The 14,550-nt window shown below is 42.3% G+C and overlaps 2 protein-coding genes across 5 annotated transcripts in view; one reads left to right on the top strand and one right to left on the bottom strand.

The window, feature by feature from the left end:
• The window catches only part of ATF7IP (activating transcription factor 7 interacting protein), a 118,999-nt gene extending 110,316 nt beyond the window's left edge, over positions 1 to 8,683 (top strand). The window contains exon 15 of the mRNA XM_080662690.1: positions 7,075 to 8,683. Coding sequence (XP_080518816.1) covers positions 7,075 to 7,107 — 33 coding nt within the window. The 3' untranslated portion in view covers positions 7,108 to 8,683. The remainder of the gene's footprint in view (positions 1 to 7,074) is intronic.
• Positions 34 to 14,550, bottom strand: part of PLBD1 (phospholipase B domain containing 1) — a 59,432-nt gene continuing 44,915 nt past the window's right edge. For all 4 annotated transcript variants that reach the window (XM_080662692.1, XM_080662691.1, XM_080662694.1 and 1 more), the window contains 5 exons: positions 7,993 to 8,193; positions 7,743 to 7,883; positions 4,621 to 4,806; positions 3,840 to 3,946; positions 34 to 1,092 (listed from right to left, as the gene is read on the bottom strand). In XM_080662692.1, coding sequence (XP_080518818.1) covers positions 910 to 1,092; positions 3,840 to 3,946; positions 4,621 to 4,806; positions 7,743 to 7,883; positions 7,993 to 8,193 — 818 coding nt within the window. In that variant the 3' untranslated portion in view covers positions 34 to 909. The remainder of the gene's footprint in view (positions 1,093 to 3,839; positions 3,947 to 4,620; positions 4,807 to 7,742; positions 7,884 to 7,992; positions 8,194 to 14,550) is intronic.

Raw genomic sequence — 14,550 nt, 5'->3', positions numbered from 1 at the left:
AAAAGTCTCTCACTTTGTTAAGGATCACTCATTAGGCTGTACAATATGGTTTATTTAGCCTATTTGACAGTACCCCAGCACTAAAAGTACACACAGTTCTCAAATTTTGAAAGAAAAGCTATTACACAGAGTTGCTCTCAGATTAGATATGCTGCTTTTCAGTAATGGGAGACAACATTAAGGTTTGCTATATTGTGTGCCTAGCCTGCACTACAAAAAGACTCAACTGATACCTGTTAATGCCAGAAATATCACTCACTGAATTTCTGTTGGAGGTTCCATTGGAAACACAGCTCCACCTTTCCTTTGGGCTTTGTCATTAAGTATCCAGCCAGGGGAAGGAAGGGGAAAGAGCATGGAGGAGTACAGGTTCTTAGGGGCCAGGCCTGAAATAGGCACTCATGTCAGATTCCACTGACAAGAACTTGTCATGTGGCACAACTATGTGGTCTGTGTGGCCAGGCATGAAAGAATATGGATTTTGATGAGCAAGGGAACAGTTTCTGCCTACCCCCCCACCCCCAAACATCGATGATGAGAGAGAATCATTGATTGGCTGCCTCCTGTACACCCCCTACTGGGGATCGAGCCCACAACCCGGGCATGTGCCCTTGACCAGAATCAAATCCAGGACCCTTCAGTCCACAGGCGGAAGCTCTAGCCACTGAACCAAACCAGCTAGGGCTGCCATATCCTCTTATATGTAAGTTTGTATGCTAAAGTCTAGTATTGTTAATCAATGTAATGTTTCTTCTATGGTGAATGCTTGTTAACTACACAGTCAACAGTGGGGAATGACAGTAACAGACTAAATTTAATATGTTTTATTAAGACTAATTTTGAATGGAAAAACATAGCTAAAATAGTGCCTTTGGTATCTTATTTGCAGCCTTCTATTATCGCCCTTCTTCATTTTATGTCAGGTTTCAAAATTGGCTTCATGGTAATAAAATCAAAGTTGTAGGCCTCTGGCATGCCCTCATGGAGAGTTTTGTTGAACCGCTTCCAGTGAAAAACAGGGAGGCCACCTTGTACCGTGGGACCACTAATGGCATGTGCTGTGTACTCTAATGCCAGGTACATATCTGCCACCTGGAAAAAGAGAAGAGGAAGACATTTTAGAAAAACCATTTGGAGAAATAAATGGACTAAATCCCTATTTTTTCTCCCCTCCCCCCCCCATTTCCAAAATCACAATATTAGCCCCTTTAAAACAAAATCTTGCCAACTTCCACAATCTGCTATTCTGTCTTCATTTGGCATTCAAATATGAACTGAACAGTAGGAGGATATTAGCAATGTAGCCAAAGTGTGAGATCTGTAATCAATTACTCATAATCAAAATTCTAGCTCCAAAACTTATTAAAAAGTAACCTCCATATGGCTGTTTTCTCAGTTGTAAAGTAGGCTGATAACCCTACTTCACAGATGAGTTGTCATGAGGATTAATGAAAGCAAGTGCTTGGTGCAGTGCCAAAAGAAATGTTAATTCCTCAATAAAAGTTTTATTAATCAGTACAGTAGCAAGTTATAAAGTAGAGCTCAACATCAAAAAATGTCCATGGTTCTCAAAAACACCTAAACAATGGATAGCAGCAGATCTTAACCTTAGAGGGGAAAGAAGAAAACGTCTCATAACTTAGGATTTTTTTTCCCTGTGTTCAAAATGGCTCAAGAGAAATATTTTTAAAGTATATCCTCAATAGAAATTTTTTTTTTTTTGATGAAAAATTGGCAGGCTCCTGTGTTTCCAGAAGAAAGTAAAATCTGACAAATGGCAGGTCGGCTTGGATTATCCTACGCAAGGCAGCAGAGGGTAATTCACTTTGTATATTCTGGAATGGATATAACATGTCACACACTTTACTGAATGTTTGCAAATGCCATTAAAAATAAATACAAAAACATTCATTGGGGCTTCATGTGTGCCAAGCTCTGTATCCACTAATTTCCCCACCCCCCTTTTACTGAATTTGTTAAGGTGACCTTGGTTAACAAAATTATATAGGTTTCAGGTACACAGTTCCACAACTCATCTGTACACTGTATTGTATTCACCACCCCAAGTCAAGTATCATTCTATCACCATTTATCCCCCTATACTCTCCTCCACCTTCCCTCTCCCTGGCAATTCACACAGTGTATGGTTCTTGTCCATGAGTTTTTTTCTCTTTTTTTTCCTCATTCCCTCTACCATGCCCCACCCAGTCCTCCAATACCCCTCCTCTCCAACAGCTATCAGCCTGCTCTGTTTGTGTCTATTTTGCTTGTTCATTTTGTTCATTAGATTCCACTAATTTGTTTATTTTTTTGCATTTCACAACATATTGAGAGTCATTAAGGCTAAAGTTTTGCCATCATCATATACCTATAATGTAGGGTGAGTTGGAGCTCAGATTATTCTAAAGCATCTCCTATTTAGGCTTTAGGCTGATAGAAAAAAATAATGTGTGTGTGGGCTGTTGACATTCTTAACAGTTTCAGAGCTGAAGATAGAACAGTTAACTCTTCTTCTCACAGATTTCCAGAATTTAGGACTGGAGTTGCAAATGAAAAGACACATGCCCAAACCAAAAGTACAAAAGGATGTGGTAAAATGATTCCACCAACTAAAATAACTAGCTCACCCACTTGGATCTCCCAAACCCAGGAGTGTCGGGGTAAATTTTTAAAGGCCCTGGTTTGTAATGTTTGCTGATTTCCATGCTGTAAATACTCCCACCATGGCTGGATTCAAGCTATTAACACAATCAACTGATTTTAACAACTGGTTCTCATATCTGTATGAGCTATTTCAGACCACCACTGCAAACATATTTCTTAAAGATACATTATAGCACTTACAAATTCTAACATGCTAAAAACTAAAAACCCTTCAATGATTTTGTGTCTGGTCCAATACTTGTTCTTTCAGCTAAATTAAATTTCTATATAATGTAAAATCACACCGCTCTCAATATGTTCTTTGGACTTTGGGCCAGTCTGGAAAACTTTATACATCCACATTATTACCACCAATATCATCATGATGTGTACATTTTCAAATAACCCACTAAGTACTGTTCTAAACATTCTATAGATATTAAATGTCCTTCTCTACAACCATATGAAGCAAGTACTGTTACTTCCATTTTACAGATGAGGAAACAGAGGCATTATAAGATTATGTGATTTACTATTAAGAGTTAACTGCCACACGTCCAAAACAAACCATCTCCACATGCCATGATATTTTGAATTGAATTTTAAAAATAAATTTGCAATGAATATCTATACATATAAAAGGCTAATATTCAAAGTGTCCCCTCAGGAGTTCAACCAGGAGACTGGGAGTTCGATTGCTCACTATGATGTGAGCTGACCACCAGGGAGCAGCGTGGAAAAAAGAAGGCTCCTGATAGGCCCTGATTGCTGGTCAGGCCTAGGGACCCTACCCATGCACAAATTTCACACTGGGCCTCTAGTTATAAAAATAAATATATTACAATTCGGGTGTTCTTGAATATTTAAGCTGAAAATTCTCATGAAAAATTATTTTAAAGTTGGTCAGGGCTGCCACTTAGGGAAAAAAAATTTTTTTTTAAGCACGCGTGGTGTGTGGGGAAGGTCCGCTGCTTCCCTCTGCAGACGCTTATGGCGTACAATGGGTTAAGTGGCAGAGCAGGGGCTTGAAGTTAGGCAATGGCACCTATCACCAGAATATCTGAAAAACTGAATCCTGAATCAAGTAATGGATAGAAACATAGTTGTGCTCTATGCCACCAAAACCTTTGCAGCTTTGCCTTTAAGTAAGTGTAGGTGCTGGTGGAAATTAAATTCAAATGTCAGTAGCATGTTACCTTCGTATCATAGCAACCTCCAGGACTTGGGTCAAATGAGTTCAGATCTTCACGGCAGCAGATGGTGTTGCACGGATCACCCTTACTGTAAGGATCCTTCTTATAATCTAGGAAACAGAGATTGGGACAAGAGTGAGCACAGACTATTCTGAGGTAACACTGATCCACAATAAATTTTTTGGACCTGTTAAAGGCTAGATAATCAGTGAGGCCTCTGCATCCCAGTGTGCTCCCGGTTACAGAAATCTCCTTTGGCTTGTACTAGGAAGGGGCAACTGTAAGTTCCCTGCTCCAGGCCCAGCCTGTTCTGAAGAACCTTGCACAGCGAAGAGTGGATGAAAGAGAGATTAATAGGATAAATGTGCATCAATTTTTTTCCACATAATAAATACAAATTTGACTTTGATACTGTTCAAAAATAAAGTATTTATGAATAATTTTTGTTTTATTGGCTGCTTTTGTCCTTGGAAGGAAACCTGTGTTTGGGGGTGGGGGTAATAGTAAAAAAATAAACTACATCGTTTGGATTATTGCTTCTGTGTTTCACATGAAAGTTTTTCAATAAAAAAAAACTATAGAATCTTTTCCCTGTCATTTTATAAAGGTGGACAAAATTTTATTTGTTGAGTATAAAATATGTATAATATTAACTACAAAATACTTAATTCATTAACTTCTTATAATTCCTTCTAGTACAGAGATAATAAACTTACATGGATTCTTTATCCATGGGGAAGAAAAGGAGTTTTGAAGAATGATTCCTGAGAAATGTGCTACGTACTGTTGTATCGCATGATATATTTCATAGATGCCATGTCAGTCACTGTTCCTTGGTCACGCCGGAAGATTTTGGCTCGTGGAGCCAGATCATAAGAGTAGTCCAAACCCAGCTTCTGAACTAACAATGGATAGCCACTCCAGTTGTAGATTTTTTCATGGAAAGGAACGTTGTAGGAAGGCCAATATCCTGATTTGGAATGGAAGGGAAGGAAGAGTGGGATTGACAGGGAGGGAGACAGAAAAGGAAAGAGAGGGAACAAAAGAAATGTTATGAAACCTGGCAAGGTGTGTAATTACATGATATAGATATTATATAAAAAATAAAACTTTGTGAACCCTGGCAGTCAAACCAATCATTATAATTTACAGAATTGGTATACCTCTAGATTATTCCATTAGGGAGAAAGCACCAGAATTCTTTGGTTTTCACCCAAAATTCTTAAAGCAATCTCTTAACCAGGTAATAACCTTAGCGTTTATAGAGCAAAGTGAAGTATAACACCAAGTGGTCTGGGGAGCTCATTTCAGTGGACTTGGTTAGTGAAATGCCTAAAGATGTTCACAATGTGGTCCTCACAGGGAATATAATATGCCAGGAAAGTGGAGGAACAATGTGCTGGGAATCAGAAAACCTGGATTCTAGGCTCAGGGCTGAATAACCTGGTCTTAGGCAGTTAATTAACATTGTTTTTTTGTTTGTTCTTTGTTTTCATTTCCTTTTTTTTTTTTTTTTTAGCAGTGGGAGGGAAAAGGAGAGTCAGTAATATGAGGGGAATGGAGATGATCTTTAAGGTTCCAATAGGCTTTCAACTCCTTTGACTCTAAGCATTCAGAAAGGCTCAGCTTCATTCAAAACTGGGAAGTGTACCAAGGCCACTATTCACTAAGCATCAAACATGTGACACAACCATAGTAAAATCTTTTCAGGAACATCCCAGATTATAGTGGCCTGGATGATCAGTCAACGTAGGGACATCACCACTCAGAGATCTCTCTTTGGAGGCCTGCTGTTATTGTCAGGCTCTTAAGAGCTGGATGGACCAGCCTTCAAGGTCAGACCACAAGGGTGTCAGTTTCAAGTTGCCATGCTAACCAAGTAACCAACTAATGATTTAACTTCTCAGGTGGATTTTCTTCCCAGAAAAGGACGTAGGTCTACTACCTAATAGTATCGTATCTGCTTGGCAATGGAAGTTTCCACCTTAATTTTGCTTTATGCGTATAATGTGCATGTCACTGATGTGAGCCATTCCTGCTGAGATGGCTCACTCCAGGTGTCATTACAAAGTTGATTTGGGGACCTGGGAAACTGAGGACCAGGCCGTGATCCCCAGGGTCCATACCTTATCTTGGTTCTGTACCTACTGATTGGTCAGCCCATCTATTTCAATAGTTTCCTAATTGATCACCTGTCTTCTCTCTGATCTCCAGTCTACCCTCCCTTTTCAGAGACGTCCATGTCCTAAAGGATAAAGGCTAAACTGCTTAGCAGGTTATGCAAGGCTGATATTTTCCCCTGACTACTACCTATTTCACACTTCATAGCCTTTCTTTGGCTATCTTGAGCTAATAGTTTCTCAGTCACACCAGTTCTCATGCTTCATTTGCTTGATCCTTCCCCTCGTCAAATTAGTGAGTTCCTGTTTGGGCTTTAAACCCCCAGTCAAACATCATCTTCAGTTTCATTTATTCAACAAATATTCAGTGAGGACTTACTGTGTGTGCTCATAAATCCAGCAGTGTGCTCAAGAATTTACAAGAATTTTCTCAATCTTTTTTACAACCCTGTGAAATTATACAGGTCTACTCTTGGGGGTCAGATGTGTTTCAGAATTCAGGTTTTTAAAGTATTTTAGAACAGCAATGGCGTACATGTATTAGATATGGCATTGCAGTCTCTGTGGGAAGCACCTAGTATTCAGAGTGATCTTTCACACTAGTCGGTTTGGCTCAGTGTAAAGAGCGTCCACCTGCGGACTAAAGGGACCCGGGTTTGATTCTGGTCAATGACACGTACCTTGGTTGCAGGCTCCTCCCCAGTCTGGGCCCTGGTCAGGGCAGGAGGCAACCAATCGATGTGTTTCTCTCACATCAATATTTCTCTCTGTCTTTCCCTCTCTCTTCCACTCTCTCTAAAAGATCAATGTAAAAATATTCTCAGGTGAGGATTAACACACACACACACACACACACACACACACACACAGAGTGATCTTTCTGCAGCCTAATATATAAACAGTCTCTAGAGCAGAGGGAACAAAGATATAGACAGTTCAAGCTCTTCCAAATGAGTTCAGATCAGGTCATGTTTTGCTATCAAGTGATTAGGGACACCTGCCCCTCCCTCCCCCGCCCAAACAAACAAACAAACCTTGGTTTTAGAGTTTTGAGATTTTGAGAATTCAAAATTATAAATGTGACTGTGGACCTGTTCCATTACTGTCATGTTTTGCAGATGAAGAAAGTGAGACTTGGAGAGAGTGAATAGTTTGCCTGAGATTCTGAGGAGCAGAGATTCACATCGAGACAGTGTGACTCCAAAACCTGGGCTTCAACATCTGGGCTTCGTTCTTGTCCTCCAGAACCACCTCCCTTGACTCCTCCCACTGATATCGGCTCCTTTGGTTTCACCACTGGGGTTTGTGAAATCTTTAGTTAAATCTGTTCATCATTGTTCTTTGGTGTCTGGGTGCTAGAATGGCTGCTTTCTGTCCCTTACTTCCCTACCAGATTGTGAGTTCCTGAAGGTCAGGGATTTTGTACCTGCATCTGTGCTCTTCTGGTCCCTGGGCCAGCATGGCACTCCCATAAATATTCGCTGAATTGAACTAATTCGCTGAATTGAACCCAGGAAAGGAGGTAATATTAGAGCCATGAAAGTCATAAGGTGATGAATGGCTGGCTCTGTCCCAGTCTACACACTGTCACTTAAGAGTTCGAGGCGCAGGTTTTATACATTGTGCTGAACCTGGAAATTCTTTCCCAGTGTAACCAGCAGTGGCATTCCCATCCTTTCTTCCCCAGCACACGCTCCTCCATCACACACTCATACATCACACGTTCCCCACCATGTATACACACACACACTCATCATCCTTCCGACTTCTAATATGAAGAAGATACCTTTCCGTAGAACATCAGTTTGTTCAGAATATTCTACATATGAAGGAATTTGCTCCACCACATACAGAGTGCCTGTGTCAAGGCTGTGCCTCAGCTTTACCTTCTTCAGGTCCAGGACCATGTACTGATTGTTATAGGTGCCTGAAATATAGGGAGAGACAGTAAGCAGGGCATGGGTATGGCTTTACTGGTTAACTCGAAATCCAAACATATGTACATTCCTGAAAAGTTACTCTGCAGGGCCACTTACCAGAGTTGTACTTTGAAAATATCTCTGCCCACTGCTTGCCATCACTGGCCATCATATTGGCCACACGGACTCTCTGCCAGGCCAGGAGAGACTCGGGTGTCACAAGCTTTAGTAGGGTTTTATTATACACGCTGTTGGTGGTCTGCAGCAGTACCAAACCACTACTAAGAATGTAAAAGTCGTCCAGAGACTCTAAAAACCCTGCAGGAGAGACAAACAGGCAAGTCAGCATACATCTACATGAAATATTTAGCCACCGTTATTAGCACAGAGCTTCAGACACGTGATGCACTTTGCAAAGAATATCAGTTGTTATTATCCTTAACCCGCAACAGCCTCTCCCAGAATGGGTCACCTCTGAGGCGGTTATTTAACTGCTGCATATAAGGATGCCACTGGACCCCATCCCTGGATTCCGCATTGACGTATTTTGACTTTATGATTTGTGATGACAAAAATATATTAAATCAGGAATATTCCAATTTCCCATAACACTGAACAGAAATAGATTCCCACTTGCTAGGATTTTTGCAGGACAACTTCCAATTATGGAGGGATATTAACAGGGTTCATTGTTGGATCGTAAGAATATGGATGCCGCCTTTCTTCTCTTTCTGCTGCTTTGTATTTTCCAAATTTTACATAAGGAGTCAAAGACTTTTATAAATAAAAATCTACATTTATAAAAGTGAACATGGTTTTGAAACACTGTGGGTCAATGCTTTTTATAAATGATGGAGGCAACACAAAGCTCAGTGAAGCCACAATTCTTTTTTTAAAGACCTACTTTGTACTTTGCTGGAGGCTAAGTACAGTAGTTAGCCTAATAAATGCGAGAAGTTCGGTCAGAAGTCAGAATGCTGATGGACCTCTTCAGCAGGGCTGAAGATTTCCATATTATTACCTGCTGCCAAACAGCTGAGGGCAATTCCCCTAACCTGATGGTCCTTTGTTGTTTACCAGGCCTTACCTTTGATATGTATATCTGCTTTGCTAAAGGGCAAAATGTGTGAATAAAAAGCCATGGGTGAGGACATTCAGGTCCCCTAGAAAGTGGAGCCTCCGTCTGCCTCCCCCAAAATGCCTTCCAAATTTATATTTCATGTCTAATCTCTCTAGTATATTCATTTATGTCACAGCCCCTTCTCCAGATTCCTGAACCCTAGCTGCAAAAAGACCCTAGCAGTACTTTATACCACAATCAGTGTGGTGAAGATCAGGGAATACCAGACGCAGCTGTAACAAGGAGAGAAGATATATTGTCATCAGCCACTAACAGTGATAACAAACTCCTTGCTAAACAATCGTGAGAGAAGGGCCCCAGCGAGAGTGAGAAGCTGGGTATAGGCTCCTCTGGAGCTTCACAAACCTCCACACTTTGATACACCTTATCACTTCTGTCACATGATTACTACTTGTTTACATCAGAGTTTTCCTTAAATCAACTCTCTTTCAAACTTAAAATATCTAGCCTTGTCACATATAATAATATTTAGGGAACTATGGGTTTAATGAAACAAATTCATTTCTACTAACATGCCCAAAATACTTGTCCACGAACCACTTAATACCACCTCACCAGCACTATGCATGCCACACACTCAGCAACAAACACCATGTAGTCCGATGCTTTCATAATTGGGCAGAGCAAAATGAAGCTCAGAGAGGTGGGGGCATCTATTCAAGATCAAACAGCCATCTCCTGGCAGACCTAGAATGAGGTCCTGCATCCCGGCCACTGCTCTTCAACTAAGCCTGAACACCTGTGCTCAGCCTCATGGCCCTTCCTCTTCTGGCTTAGTGAAGGCTGGAGGAGGAGAGCTTCTCAGAGGAAGTGGACCTGGAACTAAGCATCGACCAGGTAAAGAGCAGTGGGCATTACAGGTAGGAACAGTAAATATGAACCAAGGGGTATAATAGGAATAGATATGGCATGGAGAGTGGGGGTTTGGGGAGGTGGAGGCAAAGAAACATTAGAAAAACCAGTTGGGTCATCATTCACTCAACAAGCACCTAGATAGGTAGGGTGGTTCAAATACAGGGATCACCTGAAGCTGAAAGTAAGACTTCAGAGCATGAATTGGGAGCCAGAAGGCCGCATTTCAGTATTAGCACCAACAAATTTGCCACTTCTCATTTTGCCTCTCTGTTCCTTAATCCCTTCCTCTGATAACTTAGGGCTAAGTGATGTCATTCAGCTCTAACAGTCTAATTTTAATTTCTGAGTACGAAAGTGACATGTGGAGAGCAGTCTCCAACTAACTCATCTGAGCCTCCACAAGGCTGTACAGAAGTTCGTATAAAGGAGAGAAGGTGGCTCACTCCAGGTGGTACAAGCCTGGATGGCAGGCACCCCTGAATGGAATTTTAATGGGCAACCCCTCTGGGAAGATACAGCCTGGACATAGGATGCATGGCTTAACAAGTAAAACGTGGAGAGGTTTCAATGACCTTTCCTTTACCTCTTGGGCTGGGGTTGTTTCCCAGTGTTTACTAAGCTGTACAACCATATTTGGCAGCCGCGAGAAGGCTCTCTAAGCAGAAAATGCTGTATTTCTGGCATGATAAACTTGCTCATTCACCCCATAGAGATTGCTATAATCTCTATGGACACAAGAGGGCGAGTGAACAATACTAACATGTAAGGAGTAATCTTTCATTCAAGAGAAAGACTTGACTAAAGATGGAAAAATGTAGGCCACCCAGAGTTCTAGAACAAAGATGAATTGGCTTGTAAACCTTCTAGTCAAGGAGTCCAATTGTATAGTTTAGAGTTTAAGATGTTTTAAAAAAGGAGCCCAGCCAGTGTGTCTCAGTGGTTGAGCAGCAACCCATGAATCAAGAGGTGACTGGTTCGATTCCTGGTCAGGGCACAATTTCAAAAAAAAAAGGAAAAGGCCCAGAGAGGGGACCAAGTCCTGAAACACTGCATTGTAAGAGAAACAAATGTTCTTTGACTGTGTAAAATTATATTTTTGCTCATATCTGCAATGGGGAGTTTTGGAAGGTAGACTTTTTTTTTAATTAAAAATTTTTTTTCAGTTACAGTTTATATTCAATATTATTTTGTATTTGTTTCAGGTGTACAGCATATACTTTACAAAGTGTTCCCCTGATATTTGCAGTACCCACTGGCACCATACAGTTATCACAATATTATTGACTATATTCTCTATGCTGTACTTTACATCCCCAGGACTATTTTGTAACTACCTGTCAATCCCTTCACCTTTTTTACTCAGTCCCCCAACATCCTCCCCTCTGGCAGCCATCAGTTTGTTTTTTCTATGTAGAAGTCTGTTTCTGTTGGAAGGTGGACTATTTTAGATCAGGAGAAAGTAAAACACTCCAGTATAAAAGCCACCCTGCAAATAGCATTTCATAGTAAGCTTCTTGCTTAATTTAATTAAGAACTAAAAGGGAACTCTTATAGTTAATAAATCACATTTCAAGACCGAAAAAAACCCCACCCCCCAAAAAACCCCAAAACACAACATCTACTTGAATCAGAAAAGTAAATAGTGACCACTACCCTCTGATGCCACTAGGTACTGCTCAGCACAACCCAGAAATGTTTACCCTTATTAGCCTATCAGTGCACTCAAAATGTACCCATTTGTACACCTCATGCGTGAATTGCTCCAAAGCTCCAAAGACCAAAACACACTGTTTTTTTTCTCCCAAAAGAGCAGCATCAGTGTTGAACAGACATAAATAATGCACAACTCAGGGTTAGTGGTATGATTCATGCTGGTACAAATAGCTGTGCTGCATTTCTGCACTGCTCCCTCTCACCCATATTCTCTGTAATGAGACTTTGCAGCACATCCCATCAAGAGGCCTATTTCCCCATCTTTTAAATCGGGGCTGGATTTGGAACTTGCTTCATCTAACAGAATGTGCCAATCCTGAGGCTAGCCCTCAGAGGCCTTGCACACTTCTGCTCACTCTATTGTAACCTTATTACTGCTGTGGAAACAGCCCAGTCTAGCCTGGTCTCCAGGATGAGAGACCACACAGAGGAGGACCAGTCATCTTGGCCAGTCTCTAGCCAGCTAACCAACCCCAAATGTGCAAGAGTTCCTCCAAGAACAGTAGAGCAGCCCACCAACCCACAGCCAACCACAGATGCAGGGAATGTGCCAGTTTAATTCTCCAGAAAGAATCACTTAGCTATCCTGTGGACTCAAAAGCAGTAATATTCACATATTGTTTCCAACCACAAAGTTTTGAAGGTTATTTGCTACTAGAGGCCCAGTGCACGAAATTCGTGCATGGGGGGGGGTGTCCCTCAGCCCAGCCTGCATCCTCTCCAATCTGGGACCCCTCGAGGGATGTCGGGCTGCCCTCTCACAATCCAGGACTGCTGGCTCCCAACTGCTCGCCTGCATGCCTTCCTGATTGCCCCTAACTGCTTCTGCCTGCCAGTTTGATCACCCCCTAACTATTCCCCTGCCAGCCTGATTGATGCCTAACTGCTCCCCTGCCAGCCTGTTTGCCCCTAACTGCCCTCCCCTGCAGGCCTGGTCCCCCCCCAACTGCCCTCCCCTGCAGGCCTGGTCCCCCCCCAACTGCTCTCCCCTGCAGGCCTGGGTCCCCCCCAACTGCCCTTCCCTGCAGGCCTGGTCGCCCCCAACTTCCCTCCTTAGCCGGCCTGGTCATTCCTAACTGCCCTCCCCTACAGGCTTGATCGCCCCCAACTGTCCTCCCCTGCAGGCCTGGTCCCTCCCATCTGCCCTCCCCTGCTGGCCATCTTGTGGTGGCCAGCTTGTGTCCACATGGGGGCAGTCATCTTTGACCACATGGGGGCAGCCATCTTGTGTGTTGGAGTGACGGTCAATTTGCATATTATTCTTTTATTAGATAGGATAGAGGCCTGGTGCATGGGTGGGGGCCGGCTGGTTTGCCCTGAAGGTTGTCCCGGTTCAGGGTGGGGGTTCTCTTGGGGTGTGGGGTGGCCTGGGCAAGAGGCCTGAAGTGGTTTGCAGGCTGGCCATGCCCCCCGGCAACCCAAGTGGAGGCCCTGGTATCTGGGATTTATTTATCTTCTATAATTGAAACTTTGTAGCCTTGAGCACAGCCAAGCCTCCTGCTTGCTCCGTGGCCACAGCCATTTTTGTTGGGATTTATTTATCTTCTATAATTGAAACTTTGTAGCCTTAAGTGGAGGCCAAGGCAGGCCAGGGCTGCGGAAACTTGGCTTCCTCCATCGCCCGGGGCAACTCAAGCCTCCTGCTCTCTCCAGCTCCGTGGCTGCCGCCATTTTTGTTGGGATTTATTTATCTTCTATAATTGAAACTTTGTAGCCTTGAGTGGAGGCCTGGGCCCGCTAGGGTGTGCAGAAACTTGGCTTCCTCCATTGCCGGGGAAACCCAAGCCTCCTGCTCTCTCCGTGGCTGCAGCCATCTTGGTTGGGTTAATTTGCATACTTGCTCCTGATTGGCTGGTGGGTGTGGCTTGTGGGTGTAGCAGAGGTACGGTCAATTTGCATATTACTCTTTTATTAGATAGGATTATTTGTTTACTATTTTCTATTTCTCCCATAGCATGTAAGCTCCCTACTTTTTAAAAAATATATATATTTTATTGATTTTTTACAGAGAGGAAGGGAGAGGGATAGAGAGTTAGAAACATTGATGAGAGAGAAACATCGATCAGCTGCCTCCTGCACACCCCCCACTGGGGATGTGCCTGCAACCAAGGTACATGCCCTTGACTGGAATCGAACCTGGGACCCCTCAGTACGTAGGCCGACACTCTATCCACTGAGCCAAACCAGTTAGGGCAAGCTCCCTACTTTTTCTGTCCCAAAGGAAAAGGATTTAACACATGGTAGGTGCTCAATAAATCACTATTGAAGAGAAGATGGTGGTGACTAACATTTATTGTGTGCCTACCACACACCAGATTCCTTGCTTTAGAAGGATGGATACCATTATTTGATCTTCACAAAAGATTGATTAGATGAGCTATTTTTATGTTTTATTCTTTTTAGATGAACTATTAAAAAATTGCTATTTAAAGTGAATAAACAGCATTATCAGAAATAAATTTAAGACCAAATCTCAACACCTGCCTTTCCCACTCTTCCATATGCTGAGAAATGTGATAGGAACAGATACGTAGTCATGTAAATGGTGATGACACACACGATGGAGCAAATGCAGTAGAAGCAATTAGGAGAGAGTGAGTCATGGGGAATTGCATGTTTAGATAGGGTGGAGTTGGAGAAAATCACCTTATGACCAGTTAGTCAAGAAAAGTAGGGAAAATAAGGTGGGATTTCTGGAAAGATAGAAGGGAGGAAGCTTCCTGAGCTAGGTGGGGAATGATGATCAAGGCAGGTGTGGCCTGGCAGAAGTCATTAGTGTCCTGGGATGGTGACAAAGAGGACATAAAGAACAAAAGAAAAGATACTTAAGAAAGTAGAAAATTAAGTGCTATAAAATCTATAAGCCTTTGGAATAGGTGCCCTGGTTCTACTTTTATTTCTTTTCCTCCATTGGTTCTACTTTTTAAAGGTGGAAGACATGAATCTTGCTTGGCATGTATTAACTC

Source organism: Plecotus auritus (genome assembly GCF_963455305.1).
Source record: "Plecotus auritus genome assembly, chromosome: 3".
NCBI classification, from domain to species: Eukaryota; Metazoa; Chordata; class Mammalia; order Chiroptera; family Vespertilionidae; genus Plecotus; species Plecotus auritus.
This window is presented reverse-complemented; position numbering and strand designations above follow the sequence as displayed.